Source organism: Somniosus microcephalus, chromosome 9 (genome assembly GCF_052327205.1).
Source record: "Somniosus microcephalus isolate GS21.2 chromosome 9, FLI_Smic_1.0, whole genome shotgun sequence".
Lineage (NCBI taxonomy): Eukaryota > Metazoa > Chordata > Chondrichthyes > Squaliformes > Somniosidae > Somniosus > Somniosus microcephalus.
In genome coordinates this window covers 201,708,851-201,733,712 of record NC_140995.1, presented here as the reverse complement: position 1 = coordinate 201,733,712, position 24,862 = coordinate 201,708,851, and the positions used below count along the sequence as shown (strand labels likewise).

At 46.5% G+C, this 24,862-nt stretch overlaps 1 protein-coding gene across 5 annotated transcripts in view; it reads right to left on the bottom strand.

The window, feature by feature from the left end:
- sobpa (sine oculis binding protein homolog (Drosophila) a) overlaps positions 1-24,862 on the bottom strand; it is a 416,341-nt gene that overhangs the window by 304,798 nt on the left and 86,681 nt on the right. For all 5 annotated transcript variants that reach the window (XM_085997757.1, XM_085997759.1, XM_085997760.1 and 2 more), the window contains exon 2: positions 10,002-10,140. In XM_085997757.1, the coding sequence (XP_085853883.1) occupies positions 10,002-10,140 (139 nt within the window). The remainder of the gene's footprint in view (positions 1-10,001; positions 10,141-24,862) is intronic.

Below are 24,862 nucleotides of genomic sequence, written 5' to 3'. Positions count from 1 at the left end.
GGAGCCTGTGTAACTTTCCTGTGGCTAACCCAAGAGTACCCAAGAGTACCCAATTCCAATCGTAGTGTCCCTGCGTCTGCCCTGGCTGAGACCAGCTCTCTCAGGTCAGACCAACGATCGTACCTGGAACTTCCTGATAAGGTTTGTTATAAATCTGATTTCAAGTCTTTAGACAGTTAGCTGAGTGGTTCATGTGGTTTTGTCATGTTGGGAGGGTGATACTGGATGCTGGGAACACTGTGACAGGGTCTTGCAATCTGGGAGTTGGGCAGGTACTATGGTACAGAAACATGGGGCTCAGTTTTACCAGCCCTGAGGGGGTGGGTTTGGAGGTGGGTGTGCAGCGAAAATCGGAAAAAATGGCTTCAGACACCCAAGCTGCCGCCATCCCACCCCCACGCGATTTTCGTGAGTGTCGGGTCAGCTGCTCCCAAACTGACCTGACTGGAACCGGTGGGACAGGTAGTTAAGGTAATTAACAGCCTGTTAACTGCCTTGCTAATCCTATTTTGATAGTGGTTTCCCACTTTCATGCTTCTGGCTCCTGTTTCCCGTCTTGTCAGAAACAGGCCAGCTGCAAGAAGATGAGTTGCTGGAGGACATGATTTGTAGTCATTGGTGCAGCACTTTAAAAGCACTCGTGTAACATGGCTGACATTCAAACGCAACAACTTTGTTGTTGGAGGTTTGGGATAAGTTTTTTCAAATCTGCAGTGTGACCTGATTGGAATAATTTTAGGCCACTTCGACTGTGTGCTTGCAAGCTACTTGCCTCAAATGAAATCTATAGCAACGGGGTGGGAACCATTTATATCCTCTCATCCTGGTCGTCAAATTCGGAGGAAGAGCAGCCGCGGCAGCGCCACAACAGCAGCACCAGCACCAGGAGTGCCAACCTCCTCACCCACCTGATGATGCACAGGGCCTCAGCGCAGGGCTGCATCTCGCCGCAGGAGATACCCACAGTGCAGGGTTTACAGGCAGAGGATCAGCTTCCTCAGCATGACTGAGCAGCAGTGCTAAAGGGGGCTGAGACTTTCGAGAGACATAGGGGTAAATTTTCCTTAAGCTGTCGGGAAGGAGGCGGGACTTCAACTTTCAGGTTTTAGTCCCACCTCCATCGACGTCCGGCCAATCCGCGTGAATTTCCCTTGATTGATCTTGCGGGCTCAGCAGTCCAATTAAGGGCCACCCGGCAACAGGTGACGTCACAGACTGAAATTTCATCTGTCAAGAGTTCTTGACAGATGAAATATCAGTGTCTCACAGCTGTTTGAAGCTGTCAAACACTGACAGTCTGACTTCTAACCTGAGTCCTTCTACACAGACTCAGTTAGAAGTCTCACCGGCAATGAAAGCTGAAGGCTGTCACTTTTGACAGATCGCAGCCATTTTGCTTTCAGTGCCGGCTGAGTGATGGACTCCCGAAACCTAGAGGAAGAAAGGCTGAAAAGGTAAGTACAGGTAATTTAAACTTCTTTAATCACTTTAGGCACACCAAACACACTTACCTTTGCACTTATGCACCCATCACTCACCTGAATACCGACATCGCGACCCCGCCAAGTCCTTCAACCTGACGGCCACACTGCTCTAACCTGGCGTGGTTTGAAGCCATCGGGAATCCCACACGACACGCCTCAAAATAGGGATTAGGCTAAAAACTGCTTGTTAACAGGCAGTTAATTGGCACTAATCCCTTCCCGCCTCGGGTCGGTGGGTCCCAGTGCGGGGCGGGTACCCGCCTCCTGTGAAACTTACGTGGAGGCGGGTTTTGGGTGGGATGGTGTCGGGACCCCCGATTTCAGGATTTCCCCCCCCCCCCCACCCCCCACACGCCTCAAACCCCGCCTGACAGCTCGAGGAAAATCTACCCCATAGTCACTGACATTTGCAGAATGCTGCACCAACACCTGGAGCCCAGAGGAGTGGGTGGACACCCCTTACCAGTTGCTGTCAAAGTCACCACTGCACTCAATTTCTTTGCTTCGGGCTCCTTCCAGGGATCAGCTGTAGACATCAGCGGCATTGCCCAGTCGGCCACACACACTTGCATCACGCAGCTCACTGATGCCCTCTTTGCAAAGGTGCACAATTACATCCACTTCTCCATGGATGGCCCAAGTGTGACGGCGCATGCGGCTGGCTTTGCCAATATGGCAGGCTTGCCAATGGTGCAGAGCATCATAGACTGCACACATGTAGCCATGAGGGCCCCCAATCACAACCCAGCTGTATTTGTCAACCACAAGGGATTCCACTCCCTGAACATCCAGCTGGTGTGTAACCACAGGAAGATCATCGTGCATGTTTGCGCAAAGTACCCTGGCAGTTGCCATGACTCCTTCATCCTGCGCCAGTCTACTGTGCCTTGACTCTTCCATCCGCCAAACCAACTTTCTGGGTGGTTTCTTGGCGACAAAGGCTATCCCCTGAAAAAGTGGCTCATGACCCCGATGAGGAGGCCATCAAACGATGCTGAGGAGTGCTACAATGTCAGTCACATATCCAACAGAAGCATCATAGAGCAAACCATCGGTGTAATGAAATCTGTTTGTCTTGATCCTGTATTCGTTTTGCACTCATGTATATTACCCTCCCCCACTGTGTATAGTTTCACTTCCTCTTTCCCGACTAACCTGGGAGGTTCCAGGTCTTGGCTCTTGGCTCCGCCCCTGACTTCTCTTACATAAAGATCCCAGGATCTGTATGACTCATTCCTGTGAACCAGTCGGCGTGTTGAGATGTTAGCTCTGATCTTAGTGATTAAAAGCCAACTTGTTTAAGTCTATAACTTCTAGTTTTGTGGTTATTGAAGGCCCATCAATCGGCTTGCTCAAAATGCGCTTCCGATGCCTAGACTGATCTGGAGGAGCCTTGCAGTATGCAGCAGCCAGGGTGTCCAGAATCATCGTGGTCTGCTGTGCCCTGCACAACATCGCACAGCAGCATGGCTTAGCGCTGCCGGATGAACAAGTGGCTCAGCACACAGCCTCCTCGGAGGAAGAGGAAGAGGACGAGGAGGAGGAGGACGGGGAGCGACGCCTTGCGGGGCCGGATGTGGCCAATCCAGCAGCAGGCGACCACATTGCTGGCCGTCAGGCAAGGGCTGCACTCATCCATACCAGATTCGCGTAAGCTTACGCTTCAACCACAGGTGGCTGGCAGATGGAGATGAATATAAGTCCGACATTCTCAAAACCCCAGGCATCATCTGTCCAGTAAACGGTGGTTTGTGCTCAGTGTCACCACCAACATTCTACATGGAATTCGCCCTGAGCCCTCACTCTGGAACTTCCATTTCCCAGAACACAGAGGCCACACTTTAGGTGATCTCAGCAGATCATTAAACTATTTTTGACATTGAACCCATGTGCATCTGCACACAGACCTCGAGCTCACCTCCTCAGCAATTTGCAGCCAAGCTGCCTTGGTTTGCTGAGGAGGCCTCCTCCTTCCATTTCTAGGGAAGAGGACCTCCTGACGTCCTCTAACTCCCTCCACAAGAGCATGGAGGGAGGCCTCATTGAACCTGGGTGCAGCCTTAGCTTTTGGGGCTGCTATTCCTGCAGCAGCCAGCACCTTTAAGAGAAAAAACCTAATGCTTCTGCAAAGGGGACATGGCCCCTTTAAATGTTTACTCAAACAACGCATCATCAGAGGCGAGAATCTGACATGCTCCAAGCAATTGCCTGGAGGAACGAGCACGTCGGCCGTAACGAGGCCAATCAAGGTAAAGTCGTAACTGCTGGGCGGCAGCTTCTGGGAGCGGGTCCGAAAGCTGCCAAGCAGCGGGCCCGCCCTCAACCCGCCTCCATTAATAAAATCGCGGCCAAGGAGTGGGAAGGTCAGAAGATATGGCAGCAGTGAAGGTGGTTATTAGCATGTGGGAGTAGTGGGACATGGGAACAGTGAGAGGGGTTATTAACGTGTGGAACAGCTGTGCTGAGGACAGTGGTGGGGGGGACGGGGAGTGGGGTGGGTAGTTATCCAAGGGTTTGAGAGAATTGAGGTAGGGTCTGGAGCTGTTGGAGGTGATCAGAGGGGAGCTGGGGTCTGTTGGTATTTTGGGGGAAGAGGGGGTGCAGGATAAATCAAGTTGTAAATCTTCATGCCTCTCTTCCACCCCTCTCCCTGGACATGTGTTCCAGCATTTCTACAGCTTGTTTCAAAGCACTAAGCTGGGAAACAGCTCTTCGATGCTTAAAGTGTTCAATGCATTTCTACTTTATTTGTCAACTATATGTAGAAGTACAGTCATTTATTTAAGGAACTTACAGGCAATTCCCAGATCACAGCCAGAAACATGGCAGTATAGCCATTTTCAAGGAATATTATAATATAGGATTTTTAATATATTACTAGCAGATCTTCTGTGCTGGATGTAGAATTGGGGAGGGTTTCAAATCTCCAGTGAAAGAACTTGTAAGTGAAATTTTCATATTGACATGTATGATATCTTTAGTGTGACACAGGAAGTGTGTTGTGATTGACAGGAATTGTGCACATTTGAACCGTTTTATAATATTACTAGCAAATCACCTGATTGCTGCTCACTATAAGTCGGAGACTGCATTTAACTATTGACATGAGTCAGTCATTCATGAAAGAAAGACTTATGAAATAATACTGAGCAGCCTACGGGTGGCGCTGTCCAGGGAGAGTATAAATACTCGGGCATGGGCCGAGCTTGGGCAGGACATTCTTAACAGGAACTAGTGAAGGACACAACTAGACCTCCATGTTGTAAAACAGTTGATTAAAGTTTTGTTTAACGCTTAGACCAAGTGCCTAGTAGTTTTCTTATGTCAACTATACCGACAGGAAAATTATACAGTGCAATGTTTTATTCTTCTACTAAACTGTAGCTATATGTCCTTTGATGAAGTCTAACTGCTGATAAGCAAACATTGGGTGAATTGGTCCAGAGGTAAATTAAGAGTCTTAGGCCTAGAAATTCACTGGCCTTAGCGCCGCTTTTGAGGCGCTAGAGGGCCTAGCGGCGAAGTTATGGCCAGTTTTGAAATTGACAGGGGCCCTAAATCGGCGTTAGGCCGGTAGCGCTGCGCCAGCACCGATGACGTCATCGGTGTGCGCAGCGTCCCGGTTGCCATGGTAACCCGCCCGAACTCGGAAATTGAGTTGCGGCCGCCTCGCCCGTGGCAGCCGCAAGCAACGTTCTGGCAGAGGTGCCTTACAGAACGTTGCGCCGGCGCATTAAAGGCCCCGCGGCGGCCGGCCGCTTTCCCGCCGCCCGCCTGGCCGCAGCTCCCTCCCCGGACTTCCCCCCCCACCCCCGGAACAGAAGCAAGCCCGGCACTTGTCCGAGGTGCCGGGCTCATTTTTAAAAAGATTATCGCGGGCCGCGGCCGGGTGCAGGCAGCTCCTCCTTAAGGGAAGGAGGAGGCCTGCACTTCCCGAACCTGCCGCACCGCAGCGGGCGCCGCAGCGCCGGAATAGCGCCGAAATTCAGCGCATAGCGCCAGTTTTCAGGCGCTAACAGCTTTCAGCAGCGCCGGCAGCCGTTTGGGCGCAGAAGTAGTGAATTTTTGGCCCGCCCAGCGCGACTTAGCTCCGGCACTAACTTCCGGCGCTAAAGCCGTCGCTGCGCCAAAACCCAATTTCTAGGCCTTAAGATGTTCTGGCTCTGGCACTGTGTGTTCTTGGGGAAAATTCTCAACATATTTAAATAGATCTACCAGGGAGAGGAAGTCCTATCAGCTCATTCATGCAGGCACGCCTGACTAACCAAGCTGGATAGCAGCAGCCTTGGCAACTCAGCCTCATCGGCTCTCGCCTTTCCAGTCCAGTTCAATGTCCGTCATACACACAGTAGGAAGTCCTACCCACTGACTCCCCATCCCCCCACTTCCTCCAGCACCAATCCTTGGGTCAGTCACCAATTTAGTTTGCCACATGACATCCTTTCTCTGCTTGTACCCTGACCACCTCAGGCTTTTCATACGCTGAAGGCAGTCCGGGTGGCAGACTGGCTATTCAGCTCTCAATAAACATTTTCACTTCTGAACTGCTGTCTGCAATCTCTGACTACCGATCTGAGGCAGGACACCCAGTTCCCTATAAGCCCGCCATTTACTTTCATAGCCCAAAACTGACAATCACACAGAAGGCACTGCCTTCGCCGGCCGGAATATGGATTGTACTCCAATATTCTGAGACTCGGAAGCCATGTCCATGACGTCACCTGAGCTCATCACCATTGCATGGGTGAACACAGTTTTTATTCCAGTTCTGCACAAACTATTGTGAGGTAGAAATTAAATAAGCGAGGAATGATGCAGAAGACACCTCAAAAGTCAACGCACAAAGCCTGTAACTCCAAAGGGATCGCGGGGAGCATACTTCCAGATATTATTCTTGCACATTCTGGTGGTCCCACTGAGATCCTTCTCAATAAAGCTGCCACTAGTTTACCACTACTGCACTCAGATCTTAAATATTAGCCAAAGACCTGTTGCTCACTCACAGCTCAATTGTTAGATTGATCACCAGCTGCAGAAGCGCTCTGTGGCATTTCCTTCTGTTTCTAAGCCACTCAATGTCACAGTATAGGCCTGAACGTGTGCCTGCTGTGAATAATCACAGCTGTTGCTAGGCAAAAATTCAAAAACATCATTCCCCGTTGCTAAAATCGGCTGATACCACTGCACATCAATCTTGTTTCCCAAACCAGGTGATGGAGACAGAAGAAGCGCCTGAACAAAAATCAGACACAAATGTTGAACCATTGGTTTAAAAGCTTCATTTTAATGGGAGCTGCATGTAATTCACAATTAACACTTTCATTCCCACGTTGCTAGTTGTATTGCATCTCCCACTTATTGGTGCAGGGTTTTTAGTAGTTTTATTTTGTTTTTAGGCTATCTGAAGAACAGTCCCTGGAAATGTTATGCATTTATAGTTATTTTGAAAGTGAATCATCAATCAGCTTTATACACTGGTAACCCTCCTGTGCTGTTGGTCATAGGTGGTCTTGGATATGGTGCATAATCTGCATTTAAGATCATGGGATTGATCTTTTAACTCTACCCGCCCGGTGGATACCGACCGGGCAGTTAAAGATGAGCAGGTTACTTACCCGCTCAGATGCTGACCATTTGTGACATTAACTAGCATGGTTTTGCAGGCGAACGAGGTGTCTGCCTAAAGCAGGAGCCTCATGATGTTATGTAAGCTCGGGCACTATTCTAACTGGGGTCTGAGCGGGGAAGGAGGTCGGAAGTGGGTCTGAAGATGGAACAGGCCCTTCTGGCAAATCTAAAATTTTCCTTTGTGGGGCCAGGACGAGCGGGATTGTTCATCTGGGCCCCACAAGGAAAGTCACGGCGTCCACTGCCCCAGACTCCTCCCCCGCAACCCCTCAATCCACCCTCCTTCCCGCGAGACCCTCCCGAAATCCCCTCCCTGCCACTCATGGAGCTGGCGGGTGATGAAGGATCATGCGATCTTCGCCTGCGGCAACTGTTCCCTCCTCATGCCCGCCCCAGGTGCCGTGAAAACGAGGCCCGGCGGTTAAATTCAGCGTGTCCTCCTCCCATCTCCAATGGCGAGAAATCACCTTGCTTTCCCGCCGGTAACCCGCTCAGAGTGAAAATCCACCCTTAATATGCAAATGTCGCTAACTGTAGCTATTTATGAACTGCTGAGGCCACTCAGAGGGCAGGCGTGACTACTTGTTAAATTTCAGGCTGCAGATCAATGTCTTTGAATCTTTAACAAAGTTTGACATCTGTAGGATGACAGATGCAAGGTAGACACAACATTTTATATATAATTCTGTCTACCACGCAAGATGAGGAACAGATGATAAGGAACAAGAGAGCGCAGGAGCTCGGCTTATAAAGCGAAGAGCTGAACAGTGGGCTGCTTGACTTGACTGCATTTCTTTTCAGAGCCTATTGGTAGGATGTTAAGAACTCTGGAGTACCTGAAACGATTCAAGAAATCGAACAGAACTGAAAGATGCATCGTCTGGCAAGGCACCTTATCGGCTTTGTAACTGCAGAACATCATGATCGCTTCATGTGAAAGCCTCGCTAAAATTAAACAGCGAAAATCATATTGCAACAGCGCTCACTGCTGCAGATACATCACCTGCTGTGGCTCCCACGTTCTCAGACAGGTAACGGGGTTTAACAAAAAAAAACCTAAAGATGCCGCATGCTTTCTACACTAAGTTCTTCTTAAAACTCCCCAATACAATGACGAGCTCCTTTTAAACGAAACCATACTCATGAAAGCAAGACGAATATGTTAATCTCTGAAATAATCAGTGGAAATACAGTAAAATCACTAACTCAACATGTGTTATGACATGATGGCTGTAAATTAGCTGCATACTGTCTGTAATAATTAACAATAGTAACATTTGAAATAATAAAACTATGCAGTGAGCAGATGGAACCACACTGCATGTTGGTTCTTTACTCACAGTCACAGTCCAACCGGTTTCTGAGACATTTTGGCATAAAATACAATTTCTTCTTTTTTAAAGGAACAGGAAAAACCCATTAAGCCCCGACCCATTGGTCCCTTTGTCGCAGATCGACCCATCGCTCTCTCAATGTATCCCTACTCGGCAGAAAGAAATCAAATTTCGAACCCACTTACATGACCCGCTTCATTGGTCTTTCCTGTTAACATATCACAACGCTTTTGATTAAATCAAGCAAGCAGGGAACGCACACGGGGAAATACTACAGCAGGGCAGTCCCAGAAACAACCTGTCGCCATAACGGCCAACTAGAACAGCAAAACTGGATTTTAAAGTGCTGAAGTGTTACTTTAAACTGGTGAAAACTTTATTCAACATCCTTTAACTGTGCTGAAAGCCAATTTCAAGAAGGGTAGTTTGAGCCTGGTTGAAGATTTGATCAACAGACTTAATTTTATAGTAAGACATTTGTTTTATAGGACACGCATTATTTTATATGGAGGCCCGCAGTAAACAAACAACAAAAACAATTATAATAGGAAAACATCTCTTCATATTCACCAGCTTTCTTGTGAAAATCTGAATCACTGTTTTTTTGCAAATACACTAAACACATTCACAGGCTAAAAAATAAAAACTTGTTAACTAAAATTACTGTGTTTTCATCAACACAATTAAAATTAGGACTGAATGAAGACCAGAGCTAACATTTGAGTTAAAGGGACAAGACTAAAACTAAAACTAAAATTAAGAGTATTTCTAGGAGTGAAACAACATTGGTCTGTGGTCCACATTTAGAACAGATGTTGAAAATTGGAACAGGCGAATGAGCCTTTGTTGTCACAAAGCACCTGTTTATTATTTCTCAAAGGCCTCGAAGCTATGCTGCAGGATACTAGCTTCCAAACACTTAACACATCTATCTAAAATTCCTCTCTGGTATTCTGACAGAGGCATCAATCCATTTATTTTAAGCTGGCTATTATTTCTGCTAAAATAGCAGAGCGGGTAATTTCAAAGAAAAGCTTTAAGCATTCACTGATATCCCACAGAGTGACAGCAAACCCAACATTTCATGTAACCTTGTGAGAAGTGAACGAATTCTGATTTTGTTTTGATGCACACAGCTTGAAATCATTCCTAGAGAGACTGAAATTAAAATGTAGCAAGCAAAAAAAAAGTTTTAAGTAACTTTTTTCCCCCTAAAACTAAAACCAAAATATGAGTAAAGTTTGGAGACAAAGGACTCAAGGATTAAGCTTATCTGAGGTTTATAAATAAAATAACACTTAAAAAAGTTTCCAGGTCTAGTGTGGAGACTAAAACTACAATTAAAGTGAAAATGAGCTGCAGGACAAAAAAAACAAGACCGAACACCCAGTGGAACGGCCTATTCTCCGTCAGACAAGAAAATATAAGCGAACTTCGCAGAAAGTCGGCTGTGCTCCGAAGAGGCAGCGCTGGAGAGTTTCCAACCACAGTCAACCAACACATGCAACATAAAATGAACATAGAACGCACAAGGCAAGACAGAGGCTTTCTTTACCTTTCAACACAGAAACGTGTTGGCGGCCCTCAACATCCACAGGGTAGTTCTTAATCTCAATGTCTTCCCCTTCTTTTAATTCCACTTTATCATAGCCATACCAGCCAAGGAGTTCATTCATGGTGTTTTCTGCAAAATTCTGACAGAAAGGAATTAAATGTTGGTGTAAGCAATCAATAATCATTCGGGTAGATGGGTGCATTAACAGAACCTTTCTCTCTTCCTCTCTCACAGCAGTTCACAAATTACTCTTACCCATCTCCCACCTACTGCGCTGATGGCAGGTCATATCCCACAGGTTTAACGCGCTTGAACCTCAAACTGACCGTCTCAAACATTTAAAAAGGATTTCGGAACACACTCACTCTACTGTGTTCGAATCGTTGTCACTGCCGTTTCAAGCAAGGTCGTGGGGTCAAGTCCAGCATAGTCGCTACCAGTCAGTCAATGTGGGCAATTTTCCAGGTACCAGTCACATCTCATTGTATATAAATCACTGCTGATTTTTTTTTTTCTGGCTTAATGGACTTCATTTCATAAATAGGATCATTTAATTCAATTAGTTGTGCTTTTATAGGAGTGGGCACCAGAGCTATTGCAGCAAACTTCTTTAGTTAACTTGAAATGCAAGGTTTATTTTCGTACATTAAAAAAAAAGTCAAATGATAAAATAATTCAAATTTCAGTGTCCTACAGCAACAAGGCTGCCGGTCTTATGTATCCGCCCTGGTAGTGAAATGGCTGCCCACAAGCCAAGCAAGACTGCAGTGGATTGAAGGACAGATAGGAATTTTATTTTAATAAACCTCTTGTTGGGGTCATGGTATAATTGAGGACATGTTGGCTGGAAAAATAAAAAGTGGCTTTCATAGACATAAAACACTATTAGCACTGCTAACATTGATAACATTTATTTGTTTCATTTCCTTCAAAGTAGACGAGTGTCACTTTTCAAAGCCACTGCACATTTATTTAGAAAATGAAAATACTTTGCAATGCCGTATACATATTCTCGCACTCTACATATCTTGGTCTGCAACACACTACAAAGTACATCTGAAAAAGATTATATTACTTTCCGAAAATATAACAGAAAGGAGGAAGGAAGAACTTGCATTTATATAGCACCTTATTGCATCCTCGGGAATCGCAAAAGCTCTTCACAATTAATAAATTACTTTTAAGTGTAATCATTGTTGTTATGTAACAAATATGACAGCCAATTTGCACACAGCAAGCTGCCATAAACAACAAGTCAGGCGAATGATCAGTTAACTTGTCTTTGGAGTTATTAGCCAAAGGAAGAATATTAGCCAGGACACTGGGAGAATATTATATTCCACTCCTCTATGCAACAAAAATAACAGGCCAAAAAAAAACATTTAGTTTCATTAAAAAAATATCTAAATCATTTGTAGCTATCTGCTTAAAAATCTTGTTTTTTTCCCCCCCCATTCCTGGGATGTGGGTGTCGCTGGAACGGCCAGCATTTATTGCCCATCCCTAGTTGCCCTTGAGAAGGTGGCGGTGAGCCACCTTCTTGAACCACTGCAGTCTGTGTGGTCAAGGTACTCCCACAGTGGTGTTAGGGAGGGAGTTCCAGGATTTTGACCCAGTGACGATGAAGGAATGGCGATATACTTCCAAGTCAGGATGGTGTGTGACTTGGGGGGCATCTTGCAGGTGGTGGTGTCTATTTGCCATATATACAAAGTGCTAAATCCCGATTAGCTCAAAAAGATCACAGAAACCAATCATTCCTGGCTTTCACCAGACCCTGGCCCCACCTCCCTTCCCCCCAGTGTTCCTTCACCAGACCCTAGCTCCACCCACCACCCCCACAGTGTTCCTCCACCACACATCCTTACTTCCAGTCCCCTGGGTTTTCCCAAACCGATTACAGAAGATTCACTAGTATTTTTTAGAAGCACAGACACATACGTCGATAAAAATACCTTTAGTGTGCGTGTGTGTAAAGAGTCACTGTGTAAAACGCTTTAAGCTGATTAAACATGGTAAGGTGCTACATAAAAGCCAATGTCAATATTTTTGTATGGTGCACATTTTCATCTACAGTACAAAAACGGAATCCTCTTCCAGTTTTTGTGCACGGGTAGAAAATGCTGCAGTCAAACGTAGCAGCTTGTTCTCAGTGTCTCCATGGAGTTCTGGCAGAGCAACATGAAAACAAGCAAGAAATCCATCTAAATTAACTTTAAGATTAATTTGCCTATATGAAAACAGTACATCAAGGTACTAAGCCACAGTGCTCTAGTAGTTATACCGATACATCCTTAGGCATAGAAGTGCTTCAGTTAAATTAGCGCCAGCTAATAGAAAAAATGTGGGGGGGTTTTTATATTTCATTTAAACCGATGTATTTCTGAAAAATAAACCAGATTAATATCTTATGCAAGTGTTTGTGACAGCACTACAAGCAGAAATATAATGTATTGCAAATGTAGTTCCAACAATAAGCCAACTTACTTATTCTACAACAGCCTATATTTAGAAACATAGAAAAATAGGAGCAGGAGTCGGCCATTCGGCCCTTCGAGCCTGCTCCGCCATTCAATGAGATCATGGCTTATCCTCTATCTCAATGCCATATTCCCGCTCTCTCCCCATACCCCGTAATGGCTTTTGTGTCTAGAAATCTATCTATCTCCTTCTTAAATATATTCAGTGACTTGGCCTCCACAGCCTTCTGTGGTAGAGAATTCCACAGGTTCACCACCCGCTGAGTGAAGAAATTTCTCCTCATCTCAGTCCTAAATGTCCTACCCTGTATCCCGAGACTGTGACCCCTCGCTCTAGAGCCCCCAGCCTAGGGAAAAATCCTCCCTGCATCCAGTCTGTCTAGCCCGGTCAGAATTTTATACGTTTGTAGCGGTACCACCGAGTGTCCCTTACTTACCGTACATAATTCCCTTTAACGTAACTATGTATATATGCGGTTTGCCTGTGCGGGGGCGTTCCCCCTTTGGGAACGCGGGTAAACGCGATGACGTCACGCCGCACATCACGTGACCGCCCCAAGCACAGGAAAACGCGATGACGTCATGACGCAATCCCCGGGACTGACTAGTCAGTCCTCGTGGCGTCTCCGTCTGGTTACGACCTACTTAATGGTTCTCCTGTACCGATCTCAGCCAGCTGTTGGAATTCGATTATTCTTGCATTAAAGAACTATTTGATTGTTCTCCTGGAGTCGACCTCGATTATTTGATAGGCATTCGTCCAACACCTACAATTGGTGAACCCGAATACCTACACATTTCAATTTGCAGTGACAGATCACTTATTCAGTGTAATGCAAAGGAGGGGACGAAGACTGAATTAACGTAGTGCCATCTCGAGTTTATTTAAAGGGACTTGTGAATTGCTCTTGTGATAATCTACTCCTCCATGGCAGCTTTCAAATATTTTTACTTCAAAATACTTAGCCATATGCTTTCTTACCCGAGGAGACAATTATCCAAAAAATGTTTGGATTCCTGTCCCTCCCACCCCCACGTACCAACTTCAATCGTTCTTGATCACGAGGCAGGACTCACCTCAGGATTTCAGCTGGGCCGGTGCAAGACCATGTTTTTAAAATGACGATGGGCAACAGATGTAAAACTACACCTGACTGTAGCGTAAACACTGGGCTCGAAGTCACGCGGTGCGATATTAGTACGAGCACGTTTGCGATTTGGTATGAAATACCTCTGCCCATTATTTCAACGAAGCTGTTCAGCCCTCGTAAGAAATAGAAGCAGGAGTAGGCCATTCGGCCTTTAATTCAGTAAAGTAACTGGCAGAGGGATTGCAGACAAATTCATGAATGCCCTTGTTATAGGTATCACACTGTGTGATTTCAGCTCTGTACTGCAAAGTCTCCTTCATGAGTAGAATCAACATGATGTCTAACGTCTTCCCGTGCAATATTCTTAAGCCTAGGGTTAAACTGGTTAATTATCCCCCAAAAGATAAATTCTCAAATTAAAGCCAGACCTGATAAAATCCAGAAATGTCATGATCGGCGTAGTACGAGCCCGATGTGACAAACTTAAGTTACTTTCCTTCCGGTGCAGGGAGTACTTCGTGCACTCTCCATACCAACGAGCAGCATCAGGCTACAGCATGACTTCAGCTGCCTGCCTCACTTGAAGCCAACTCAACTCAATTCCACAGGGATAAAGCATCCAGGACACAGCTAATGATGCCCGTCAATTCTTTTTAGCATCATGTTTTTAAATGTTCTTTATTTACTTCGTGTTTTTATCCTTCCTTCCAAAATTGTTTTGATGTTTTCTGGTGGTAAACAAACATTCGGTTTCATTGTTGACTCAATTTTTTCAAGTTTCTTTTGATCTGGCTTCAGGAAATAAAAAAAATAAAACTTCATAATTAAAAGGTTTAAATATTCTACGTACACAATCTGTGATGCACAGAATTGCCTTCTATTGCCAGAGGGCAATATAAAAGTAGGTCAAGGGTGGGATTTTCTTGGTTATTGGTGAAAATTCATCAAGAATCCAAATAACTTTAATACTAGAGGCCTCCACATTGTGAGATACTGAAGTAAAACTATGTTTTCCGTTTTGAACAACAGACTGTTGAGGCTGGATTTTAAGGAGGAGGGCGGGGTGGGGCCGGGAGGGGCTCTGAGGTGGTCGGGAAACCCAGGAGCTTCCCGCAGGCCCTGCCGACTTTAACGGCAGGGCCTGATTTCCAGGCGAGGCCTTGGTTTCCTGCCCGCAGCCAGCCAGATTGAGAGGCCGGCTGGCTGCGGTCGGATAGGCCTGCAGCACTAGGCTGCAGAGGAGGGAGGGAGAGATCGCGCGTGGGGTGGTGTGGTGGGGCGGGGCGGGAAGCAGCCCCAGAAGCACAGGCAGGGGGGCTTTCATCAAGATTGTGGGCTGGGAGGAGCTGAGGGGGATGGGGGGGGGGGGGGGGGAGACCTCATGGAGGCATCGGAGGGCTGTGGGATGATTGGTGGCCTGGGAGGGGGGAATCGGAGGCCTGGGGGTGGGGGGGGGGGTTAGGTAGGGACCCTGGATCCAGGAGGTAGGTATAAAGGCACTTACCTCCTAAATCCAGCAGTCCCCGCCATGCTGTAACTGCATTGTGTGAAACCTGTCCGCATGCAGTTAAAAACAAAAGGGAGATTAAAAAAGAGGCTTTAGCCTCATTATAATATTTAAATTGATGTCCCACCTCCTGGCAGTGGGTTGGCCGCCCACCTCCGTTAAAACTGGAAGTGGGCGGGTTGAGGGCGGGAATCCCATTTTTAACAATTTAACTAGCCCCACGTCCCCAACCCACCCACTTTTTTTTAGGTTAAAATTCTCCCCTTGGTTTCCAGTTTACATCTTAAAAATTTCCAGACAGCCCGCTCAAAAACTAGACTGCTCCAATGCCTGATGTAGAGTTTAAAATAAAGACCAGCATTTATAGCGCCTTTCACGTCCTCAGGATGTCCCAAAGCAGTTTACAGCCAATGAAGTACTTTTGAAGTGTAGTCATTGTTGTGATGTAGGAATCGCGGCAGCCAATTTGTACACAGCAAGGTCCCAGAAACAGCAATGAGATAATGACCAGATAATTTATTCTAGTAATTTTGGTTAAAGGACAAATATTGGCCAGGATCCCCCTGCTCGTCTTCAAATAGTGCCTTGGGATCTTTTACATCCATCCAAGAGGGCAGGGGGGGCTTTGGTTTAACGTCTCATTTGAGAGGCGGCACCTCCGACAGTGCAGCACTCCCTCAGTGCTGCATTGGAGTGACAGTCTAGTGTAGGCAAGCACCCAGAATGCTTAGAGGAAGTTGTCATTGTGGTGCTCATGACTTCATCCATTGGATGTTTCATCAGAGGACGTTGCTGCGAAGTGTGTGTACAATGTTGATTATTTGGAAGAAACCTTGGTGAGTAGGTCTGTTGGATTCTATTTTATTGAAGGGATGTGCACAAGTTTTTTTTTGTGGGTCAGCTGTGTAGCACCCCAAGAACATAAGAAATTTGCAGATGACAAAGGGCATTCGGTCCACCTTAGTTGATCCATCCCAAACAACTCTACACTCTTCCCCCCAACCCACCACCCACCCATTGCAGCATCTAAACGATGACATGGCTTTTGCCTGAACCACTGGCCCTGATTTTCGGCTTGTGTGGGAAATGGTCGGGTTTCCCCGAATGTGGGGTTACTGACACACATAAAAAAGTGTCAGCCAGCTCCACGCAATTTTCCCTCAAGTGGCCAATGAATTCCCAGCATGTGGGAAGCCTTGCTAATTGTCCAATTCGAGTCAGAAATCCCCACAGTATGATGTCATCATTCGTGGTGCTTTCAAGGTCCATAGCAAGCACTGCATCCTCTAAAGGCTTCCAAACGAACCATACAGGATGGCAGAGGAGCCTGCAGCAGCTGTGGCCAGTGCCAGACCCCGAGCTGCCTCCAAATTCGATGAGGCTTCACTGCAGGCATTATTGGATGGGGTAAGGGTCCACAGGGAGGTCCTCTTCCCTAGGTCAGGGAGGAAGAGGCCTCCCACTGAGACCAATGCTGCATGGATGCAGGTGTCAGCAGATGCCAACTCGCTGGGAGTCACCAGAAGAACCTTGGCATTACATCTCTAACTCCTTCCTTTACTCCCCCACAGTACCATCCAGAGCCCCCGTCCTCACTGTGGAGGAGGAAGAGGCTGTGCAGCCAGACTCCTCAGAGGAAGCTCCAACCTCTGAGGGCACAGCGTCAGCAGAAGTAAGCGCACCCAGCACCAGCGCAGACACTCACACCTCGGGGGGACCTTCGGGACATAGAGTAGTGTTGTCACCTGGTGTTTCACAGCTCACAAGTGAGCCTCAGCAGATTCTGGAGACAGGGACAGCAGTGGAGAGTCCTCGTCGGAGGGCGCAGGACTCTGCCAGCTCAGCTCAGCTGCGCTGCATGTCGACCCTCTGCCTCTGGGTCCATCCGCAAGAGAAGAGGTGATGGATCTCCATGCACAGATGCAGGAGTCTCTGGCAGGTTTTGTCTCCAGGGTCGCTGCGAGTGTGGAGCGAATGGAGGAGTCCATAGCGACCATGAGCAGAGCCTTTGTGGAGTCATTGGTGCATGAACGCATCACCATGAAAAAGTTGGCAACCTCCATGCAGGAGGTAACTCGCTAGGGTACGGAAAACATGGTGAGTGCTCATAAGAGAATGACATCTCTTGAGGAGCGTTGGCCATCTGTTGAACAGAGAAACCAGATCTTCATGGAAGTCCTTCTGAGTAGGACTGCCAGTGCAGAAACGGGTCCCACTGGCCCCCTAAAGCGCAGCAAGGTGCTCTCAAGCTACTTCCAAGCGCTGGCCCCTTCTGGCCTGTGCAGCTTCAGGTGAGTGAGCAGCAGCCTGGTGCTCCTGGTGCTCATCCTGCTGTTCCTGGTTCTACTGCTGTCGCCTCTGCTGTTGGAGATCCTCTAATGCCAGGAAGGGAAGGTACCAAAGGCCTCCCATGCTTCTGGCAGATGCCTCCGTTGAGGGGGCGCTGAGTTAGGGTGGTGAGGGGCGCTGAGTTAGGGTGATGAGGGGCTTCCCAGGGGCTCACACTGGAGAAGTGTGTGAGGCTCCAACTTTGTACAGCTGTTCCTAAGCCTTCAAAAGGTTCCCCCAAGCCTTCATCAACAAGGTCCTACAGCCTGCAAATGCTGCCTCTTTAAATCTCTTCAGCCCTCATTGACCTGCAGCTGACAGCAAGCAAGCCAACTGTTTTCACGCCAGCTCTCATCAGCGGGGTCCCCGCAGGCGTGTTTGATGTGGGGAAAGCCCCAAAGTCGCATCGGCCCCGGAAAATCTACCTCAACAAGGAGATAATTGCTCATTACTGCTCCGACGACCAGTCCCGCCAGCGGCGGCCGGGACTGAGGCGGGTCGCGTAGAAACGGCGGTCCGAAAGTTGGACGGGGTGGGGAATCAAGCGCGGGGGGGCGGGGGGGTCCCGACCCGCTTTCTCGCCGATTTTCAGCCCCCGGCCGCCTGGAAAGCCGCCCGACGGCGGCCAGAAAATCAACCCCACTCTGTCCAGATGTCCATTCCAAGTGTTGATCACTCTCTGCCTGAAGAACCACCTCCTGGTATCAGTTGTCAAGTTACCGTTTACTAGTTTAATCCTGCGTCTCTAGTCGGGGTTTTTTCCCCCCGTAATGCCAACACACCTGAATACTTGGGGCCAGTTATGGCAATGGACTGCTCATAGTTGAAACTAGTTCTCATTGATAGAACAACACTGGTCTAGCAAAGAAACTAGCATTTTCTATTTTCATTTTGTAGTTCCACCATTTGCAACGTTTTTGTAAATTCTCCCCAAAGTTTAGAGTAACTGCACAGCTGCTCAATTTATTTTCAAATCAACAGGCAGTTCAGTTTGGTTGTTGTGTTATCTCCTGTGTGTGGGAAATAAAATCCATATTTCATACAAGTCTGATAACAAATCTATATCCCCCAGCTGTTCTGGGCAAACCTACATTTTATGTGCTTATACATTATATCCACAGAGTTACATTGCTCAGGATAAATATTCTGCTTTTCTTCTCATTTCATAAACTTCCTGTCAAGTTTGAGTGTACATTAAGATGACAGAGGATCCTGTTGCTGAGGCAGGTGTTGTAAACACTTTACGGTACAGTACAGAATTTATGAAGCCCCGGGCCGTGCTAAGTGCAGAACATCAGAGCCACGTATACTTTTGCTGTGTGTAATTAATGCTGACATCTCTCTTAAGGTCCAATCTCCCCGCCCCTTCCACAGGATCAATGTTTGTCCTCTTGTAATTCCAAAAATTAATCTTAAGCGAGCTTTGAAAGCAAACAGATGACTGAGACTAGAAAATCGATGACTAGCCATCAACCATTAATCTCTACTACAGCAATCCTATAGCAAATAATACAATATACACACCAGTATCAATTCACTTTTGACAGAGCTTTCAGAACAGCAGCAGTTGGATAGAAAGGAGGAGGGTGTCTTGTCATCAGATGTTCCCATTTAAGAGGCTTCTATTCAATAACGTCAATCCTACAACCACTATAGCACTCACTGGAGCAGAAATTTGAGTCCATCATTTTGCATCAACATAGTGGCCCCTCGGTGCAATACCACTGAGGTACCATAACTTCTCACAGCCATCATCAGGGGTAATGTTAACTTTTGGCAGTGGAGGAAAAGGGCGCCAACGGATCATTATACATCCCAACCAATTTTCCTTTCCATTGACTTCAAGGCCCTTGCCATCCATGACCTTAGTGTGGGTGATTGCACTGACATTGTGGTTTTGGTTGTCAATTCTTTGTCTGATTATTCTTCAGTGAAGGACATTTTTGTACGTTAAAGGCGCTATATAAGTGCACGTTGCTGTTGGTGTCAAAAGTGGCATTTCCTTTGCTAGTGACAACCCATCAACTCATAATATGAAAGACATCCTCTGATCATATCCCCACAGTCAAAGGTAGACAGAATGACAGAACAGATAAAGTGTGCCGTTAACCTCAAAATGAAGACTGAGTCATTAACTACTGCTGATGATGTTGGCCACACATCTCTGCTCTATAACGGTAGCGATTTCTCTTCAGTTAGAAGAATCATTGGAAAAGCAGGTAGAAAGTTCAACCACAGTTGTCACTGTCAGCAACTTTGGTGTTCTACAAAGCTTGTATAGGAACAGAGGAACAGGAATAGGCAATTCAGCCCCTCGAGCCTGTTCCGCCATTCAATTAGATCACAGCTAATCTGGATCTTAACTCCATCTATCCGCCTTGGTTCCGAAACCCTTAATACCCTTGCCTATCAAAAAAATCTATCAATCTCAGTATCTGTGCAGTGACTGAACATTAGTGTAGCCCTGTTTGATACACTGCCACTACACTCACAGCAGATTGGAAAGCAACAGACTGATAGAAGAAATCTAATGTCATAAACAATGAATGTAAAGCAGTGTAGAGCTGTGAATTTGATGATGATGTTCTACTCCACGATAGCTTACCCTCTGCAGCATTAAAAAGAAAGACTTGCATTTATATAGCACCTTTCATGACGTCTCAAAGCACTTTTTTGAAATGTAGTCACTGTTGTAATGTAGGAAGTGTGGCAACCAATTTGCGCACAGCAAGCTCCCACAAACAGCAGTGGGATAAAGACCAGATTATCTGTTTTAGTGATGTTGATTGAGGGATACATATTGGTCAGGACACCGGGGATAACTCGCCTGCTCTTCTTCGAAATAGTGCCATGGGATCTTTTACGTCCACCTGAGAGGGCGGACGGGGGCCTCGGTTTAATGTCTAATCTAAAAGACGGCACCTCCGACAGTGCAACACTCCCTCAGCACTGCACTGGAGTGTCAGCCTAGATTCTTGTGCTCAAGTCTCTGGAGCGGGACTTGAACCCACAACCTGCTGACTCAAGGCGAGGGTGCTACCCACTGAGTCACGGCTGACACCATTGGCGAGAGGCGGCTGCACTGTCAGTAACTAAGAATACTTGGGGAGCTCGCAGTTAGATTGGGTTTCTAAGCTGTGCTTACACCGCATACAATGTGCAGCTGCAGCAGTTCCCTCAGCATTCTGCTTCAGTCCCAAGACCCAGCGTGGAATACCAACTGTGAAGCTTCACACATCCCTCCTTCTGCCTCTAGAGCTCCCTTTTAGGCAACATCGTCAGCTGGAGCTCCTCCCTTTGACACAGGCACTCAAGAGTTAACTACTATCTATTGAACCAGGGCCGCTGCAGCATCCATTCACTGCAAGAAATCTTCCTTTTGATGCCCCAGCGCAACTTCTCCACGACTTTCTGTGCTTCCCCCAACCATCGGGGTCAAATTTCATTAGGTATTTGTGTGAGAAAATCTCGCTAGTTTATCACATCTGCCCGTGTTACAGTTGTCTCTGGCTGCACCTTGTTAGACCGTCTAATCTGCCCAAAAAAAGCAAATGCAGCACATGCTCTCTCAGAGAAACCGAGCACAGACATCCTCTCAATGGCACTGCTCGCACGCAAACATTTTTTTCTGTATCTTCTAAAGATGTTTTCACAGAATCTGTCACACACTTCAGCCAAAAGGACCAATAAATTGTGACAAACGGATGACAATGAGTTTAGGTGCTTTGGGCCCACAAAACCTCTGTTACAACAGTTCCTAATCTAATACAAACAGCTAAACATTGGGAAAAAAATGTCACGGATCAATGGAATATGTAAAATAATTGAGTTAGTCTCAGATGAGATAACTCCAAGTCCCAAGGGCTTGTGAACTATGTAGTCTGGTGTCAGGAATAGGTTGCTTGCAGCATTACTCAGGTTATATTTACAACACTTGTGGCATTTTGAGACTGAATAAGACATATTACAGTATTTAAAATATCAGACTGAGGAAAAGCAAGCAATGGAATCTCACAGTTTTGGTTATTTCGAAGGGGCTGCAACTGCAGTTTGGGGCATTTATCCAACGTGGTCATTTGTGTCATGTCAACAGAGAATTACTAACCAATGGGGAATAAACTATGGGGGAATTTTAAACCCGCAGGATGGGCAGGAGAAGGTTGGAGGGCGTTCTGAAACCTGACCCCAACCCTCTTGAAACACGGCTACTTCTGGATTTAATGGAGGTGGGATTGGGGGGGGGGGGTGGTGATAAATCTGCTCTCCAGAGGCAGGTCACTAATTTGATTATGGTAATAAGGCTGTGTGCCTCAGATTTTAGCAGCCATTTAGATTTAATGACTGCAGGCCGGGTTTCATAGGCCTTGGGCAGCTGAAGGGAGGCGAGGAAGGCTGGTTCCAGCAGTTAAGCAACTTTCCATCATTGCCTGTGGGTCAGGAGGAGCAGGTGTGCTTCCCTCCCTCCGCCCCCCCAAGCAAACCTGCTTGACTCCCCGCCATCAGCCGACCCCCACCACCCCTCACGATCAGCTAACCCTCTTCCCGTTCGGCTGATGCCCCCTCCACGATCAATTCAACCGATCTCTCCCTCCGGTCCACAGCTGCAACCTTCCAACGCAGGCCCCCCCCGCCGACAGCCTGCCAGCCTCTCAATCTGCCTGGCTGGAAAACGGAGATTTTTTTTTTCAAATGAGGTCCTGCCATTAAGTTCGGCAGGACCTCTGTGTTAACCGCATTTCCTGGCCTCTACAACCGCCCCTCCCCCTCCTCCTCGCCGCCTCCCCATAAATATCGGGGCCAATGAATCATCCCAATCTACAAATGGGACTAGTTGCATTTGTTTTCCTTTTCTCTGTTAGATGGTTTAACAAGTTATGGCCAGAGACAACTTTAACAAGGCCAGATGCCTCCTGATTGTGATCCTAAACACATAGATTGAATTTAATGGTTCACTTGCAGGGGATTACTGCTGAATATGGCACTATTTCCGACTCCTAAAATCATGGGACGATTCATGCAATGCATTCAATTACGTCAACCAGTGAAACGACTCTCCCTCTTGTCAGTGTCTTAAGCCCAATATAATTATTGAAGAGTTGCTACAACATCCGTTTCTTCATGGAATTTTTAAAAACTGTTTCACAATGCACGCACCAACCAGCCCACCTCTCACTCAGAGAGCCCACCGATTGCAACGTGACTGAATGAGTATAACAATTCGATCACATGCATTAGCTGTCATTGTGTCTCCATAGAATGAAGCCATTATAAGAACATAAGAAATAGGAGCAGGAGCGTAGGCCATTCGGCCCCTCGAGCCTGCCCCGCCATTCAATAAGATCATGGCTGATCTGATCTTGGCCTCAACTCCACTTTCCCGCCCACTCCCCATAACCCTCGACTCCCCTGCAGTTCAATAATCTGTCTATCTCAGCCTTGAATATATTCAATGAGCCAGCCTCCACAGCTCTCCGGGGTAGAGAATTCCAAAGATTCTTCTGAAGAAATTCTTCCTCATCTCCGTTTTAAATGGGCGACTCCTTATTCTGAAGCCATGCCCCCTAGTTCTAGATTCCCCCATGAGGGGAAACATCCTCTTAGAATCTACCGTCAATCCCCCTCAGAATCTTATATGTTTCAATAAGATCACCTCTCATTCTTCTAAACTCCAATGAGTACAGGCCCAGCCTGCTTAACCTTTCCTCATAAGACAACCCCTTCAACTCAGGAATCAACCTAGTAAACCTTCTCTGGACTGCCTCCATTGCAAGTACAAGAAACTCTCTTTTTAACGGCACCTAAATAACAGGAAATCTCTCTTAACCGGCAAAGTTCAGGAGCAGGTTCAGGTAAGTTTTACTTCATATTAGTGGCCGTGTAACCGGGGTTCCTGGATCTGTGGCTGTGTAACCGGGGTTCCTGCACCTGTTGCCATGCAACAGGGACGCCTGGATCTGTGGCCGTATAACCGGGGTTCCTGCACCTGTTGCCATGCAACAGGGACGCCTGGATCTGTGGCCGTGTAACCAGGGTTCCTGCACCTGTTGCCATGCAACAGGGACGCCTGGATCTGTGGCCGTGTACGGGGCTCTCGTACCTTAGTAAGTATACCTCTCTGTAATCCGGATTTTTAGATCAATCGGCACCACGCCGGTCCCGTCGGTGCCAGATAAAAAAGAGTTTCCTGTATTATGTGGTAGCAATCTTTTAAAAGAAATGCAATTGTACAGTGCTTGATCAAGCCGTTCAAATGACAGAAAGCACTTCACACAAAAAAAATATTTTTGGAGTGCAGTGACTGTTATCTTTAACTCAATCAGTCAGTATGTAAGACAACCAACATCCCAGACAAATAGGTGCGAGGAACACTGAGACACTGGTGTACCAGGACTGCATAATCTGCTCACAATTTAGACTCTTGATTGATGCACCCAGTGTAACTTGGTGAATTTGTTTTCAATAAAGTGATACTGGTCATGTATCCTCTGGTATTTTTTAAATAAACCATAACAAACAATAAAATATTTTATATAGAGAGGATATTGGGCAACTGGTAGTGACTGTAAGGCAGTAATCTGTTCAAGGGGTTCAGATGACATTATAACCAATGAGAATGAATTTGCTGCAGCTTGTATCACATATTTAACATATAATACCTTACAGCACATACAACTTTGTCCTTGTTAATACTGTACACATATAGCACAGAAACCCATCTGTTTTCGGAACACAGCAATATTATCACAACAAAAAAACTCCAGAACTTCTGGCACAATCTCATAGACTATTAACTGTTACCAGTAAAGTACAGAAACATAATGACAAGGATATTGTAAATCAACAAAATACTTCAACATTTTTTCTGGTATGTTCACAGTATAAATCCTGCTGGTGACCATACTGATTAAGATAATCTGCTACTTTAACCAGAGGTGATCTATCAACAGTAAAGTGCTAATCGGTGAAATAAGGAAACAAAATGTGCTGTAGGCAGCAAAAACAAAGTGTAGCATACACGCCAACCATCAGCGTTCCAACCCAGCTCATCAATGTGTCACGAGAAAAAGTCAGCTTCTTTCACTGGGATAGGAAATTTTCTGTATCAACTACTTGGCTCGTTTGGAAAGTGGGACTGGAGGCTGTCAGAAGCAGATTGATTGGAGGGCGGGACAGGAATCAAACAATGGCCCGGATTTTGTGGTCAGCAACGATGCAATGGCGCTCGCCATTCTTCATGCGGACAGCTGCCCTCAGACCTTTTGCGGGCTTTTGAGCGGCAACTTGCTGTCACCGGGCGTCTCATCCACACAGAAAGAAAAAGTTAAAAAAAAATGATTTTAATTTTTTTTTAATCTCCAACACTAATTAAATTCTGAAGGAATGAGACTCCACATTTGTAAAATTAAATTTTCAGGGCCAGGGAGGTTGTTTGGCAGTAACCAAGACTTATCACGC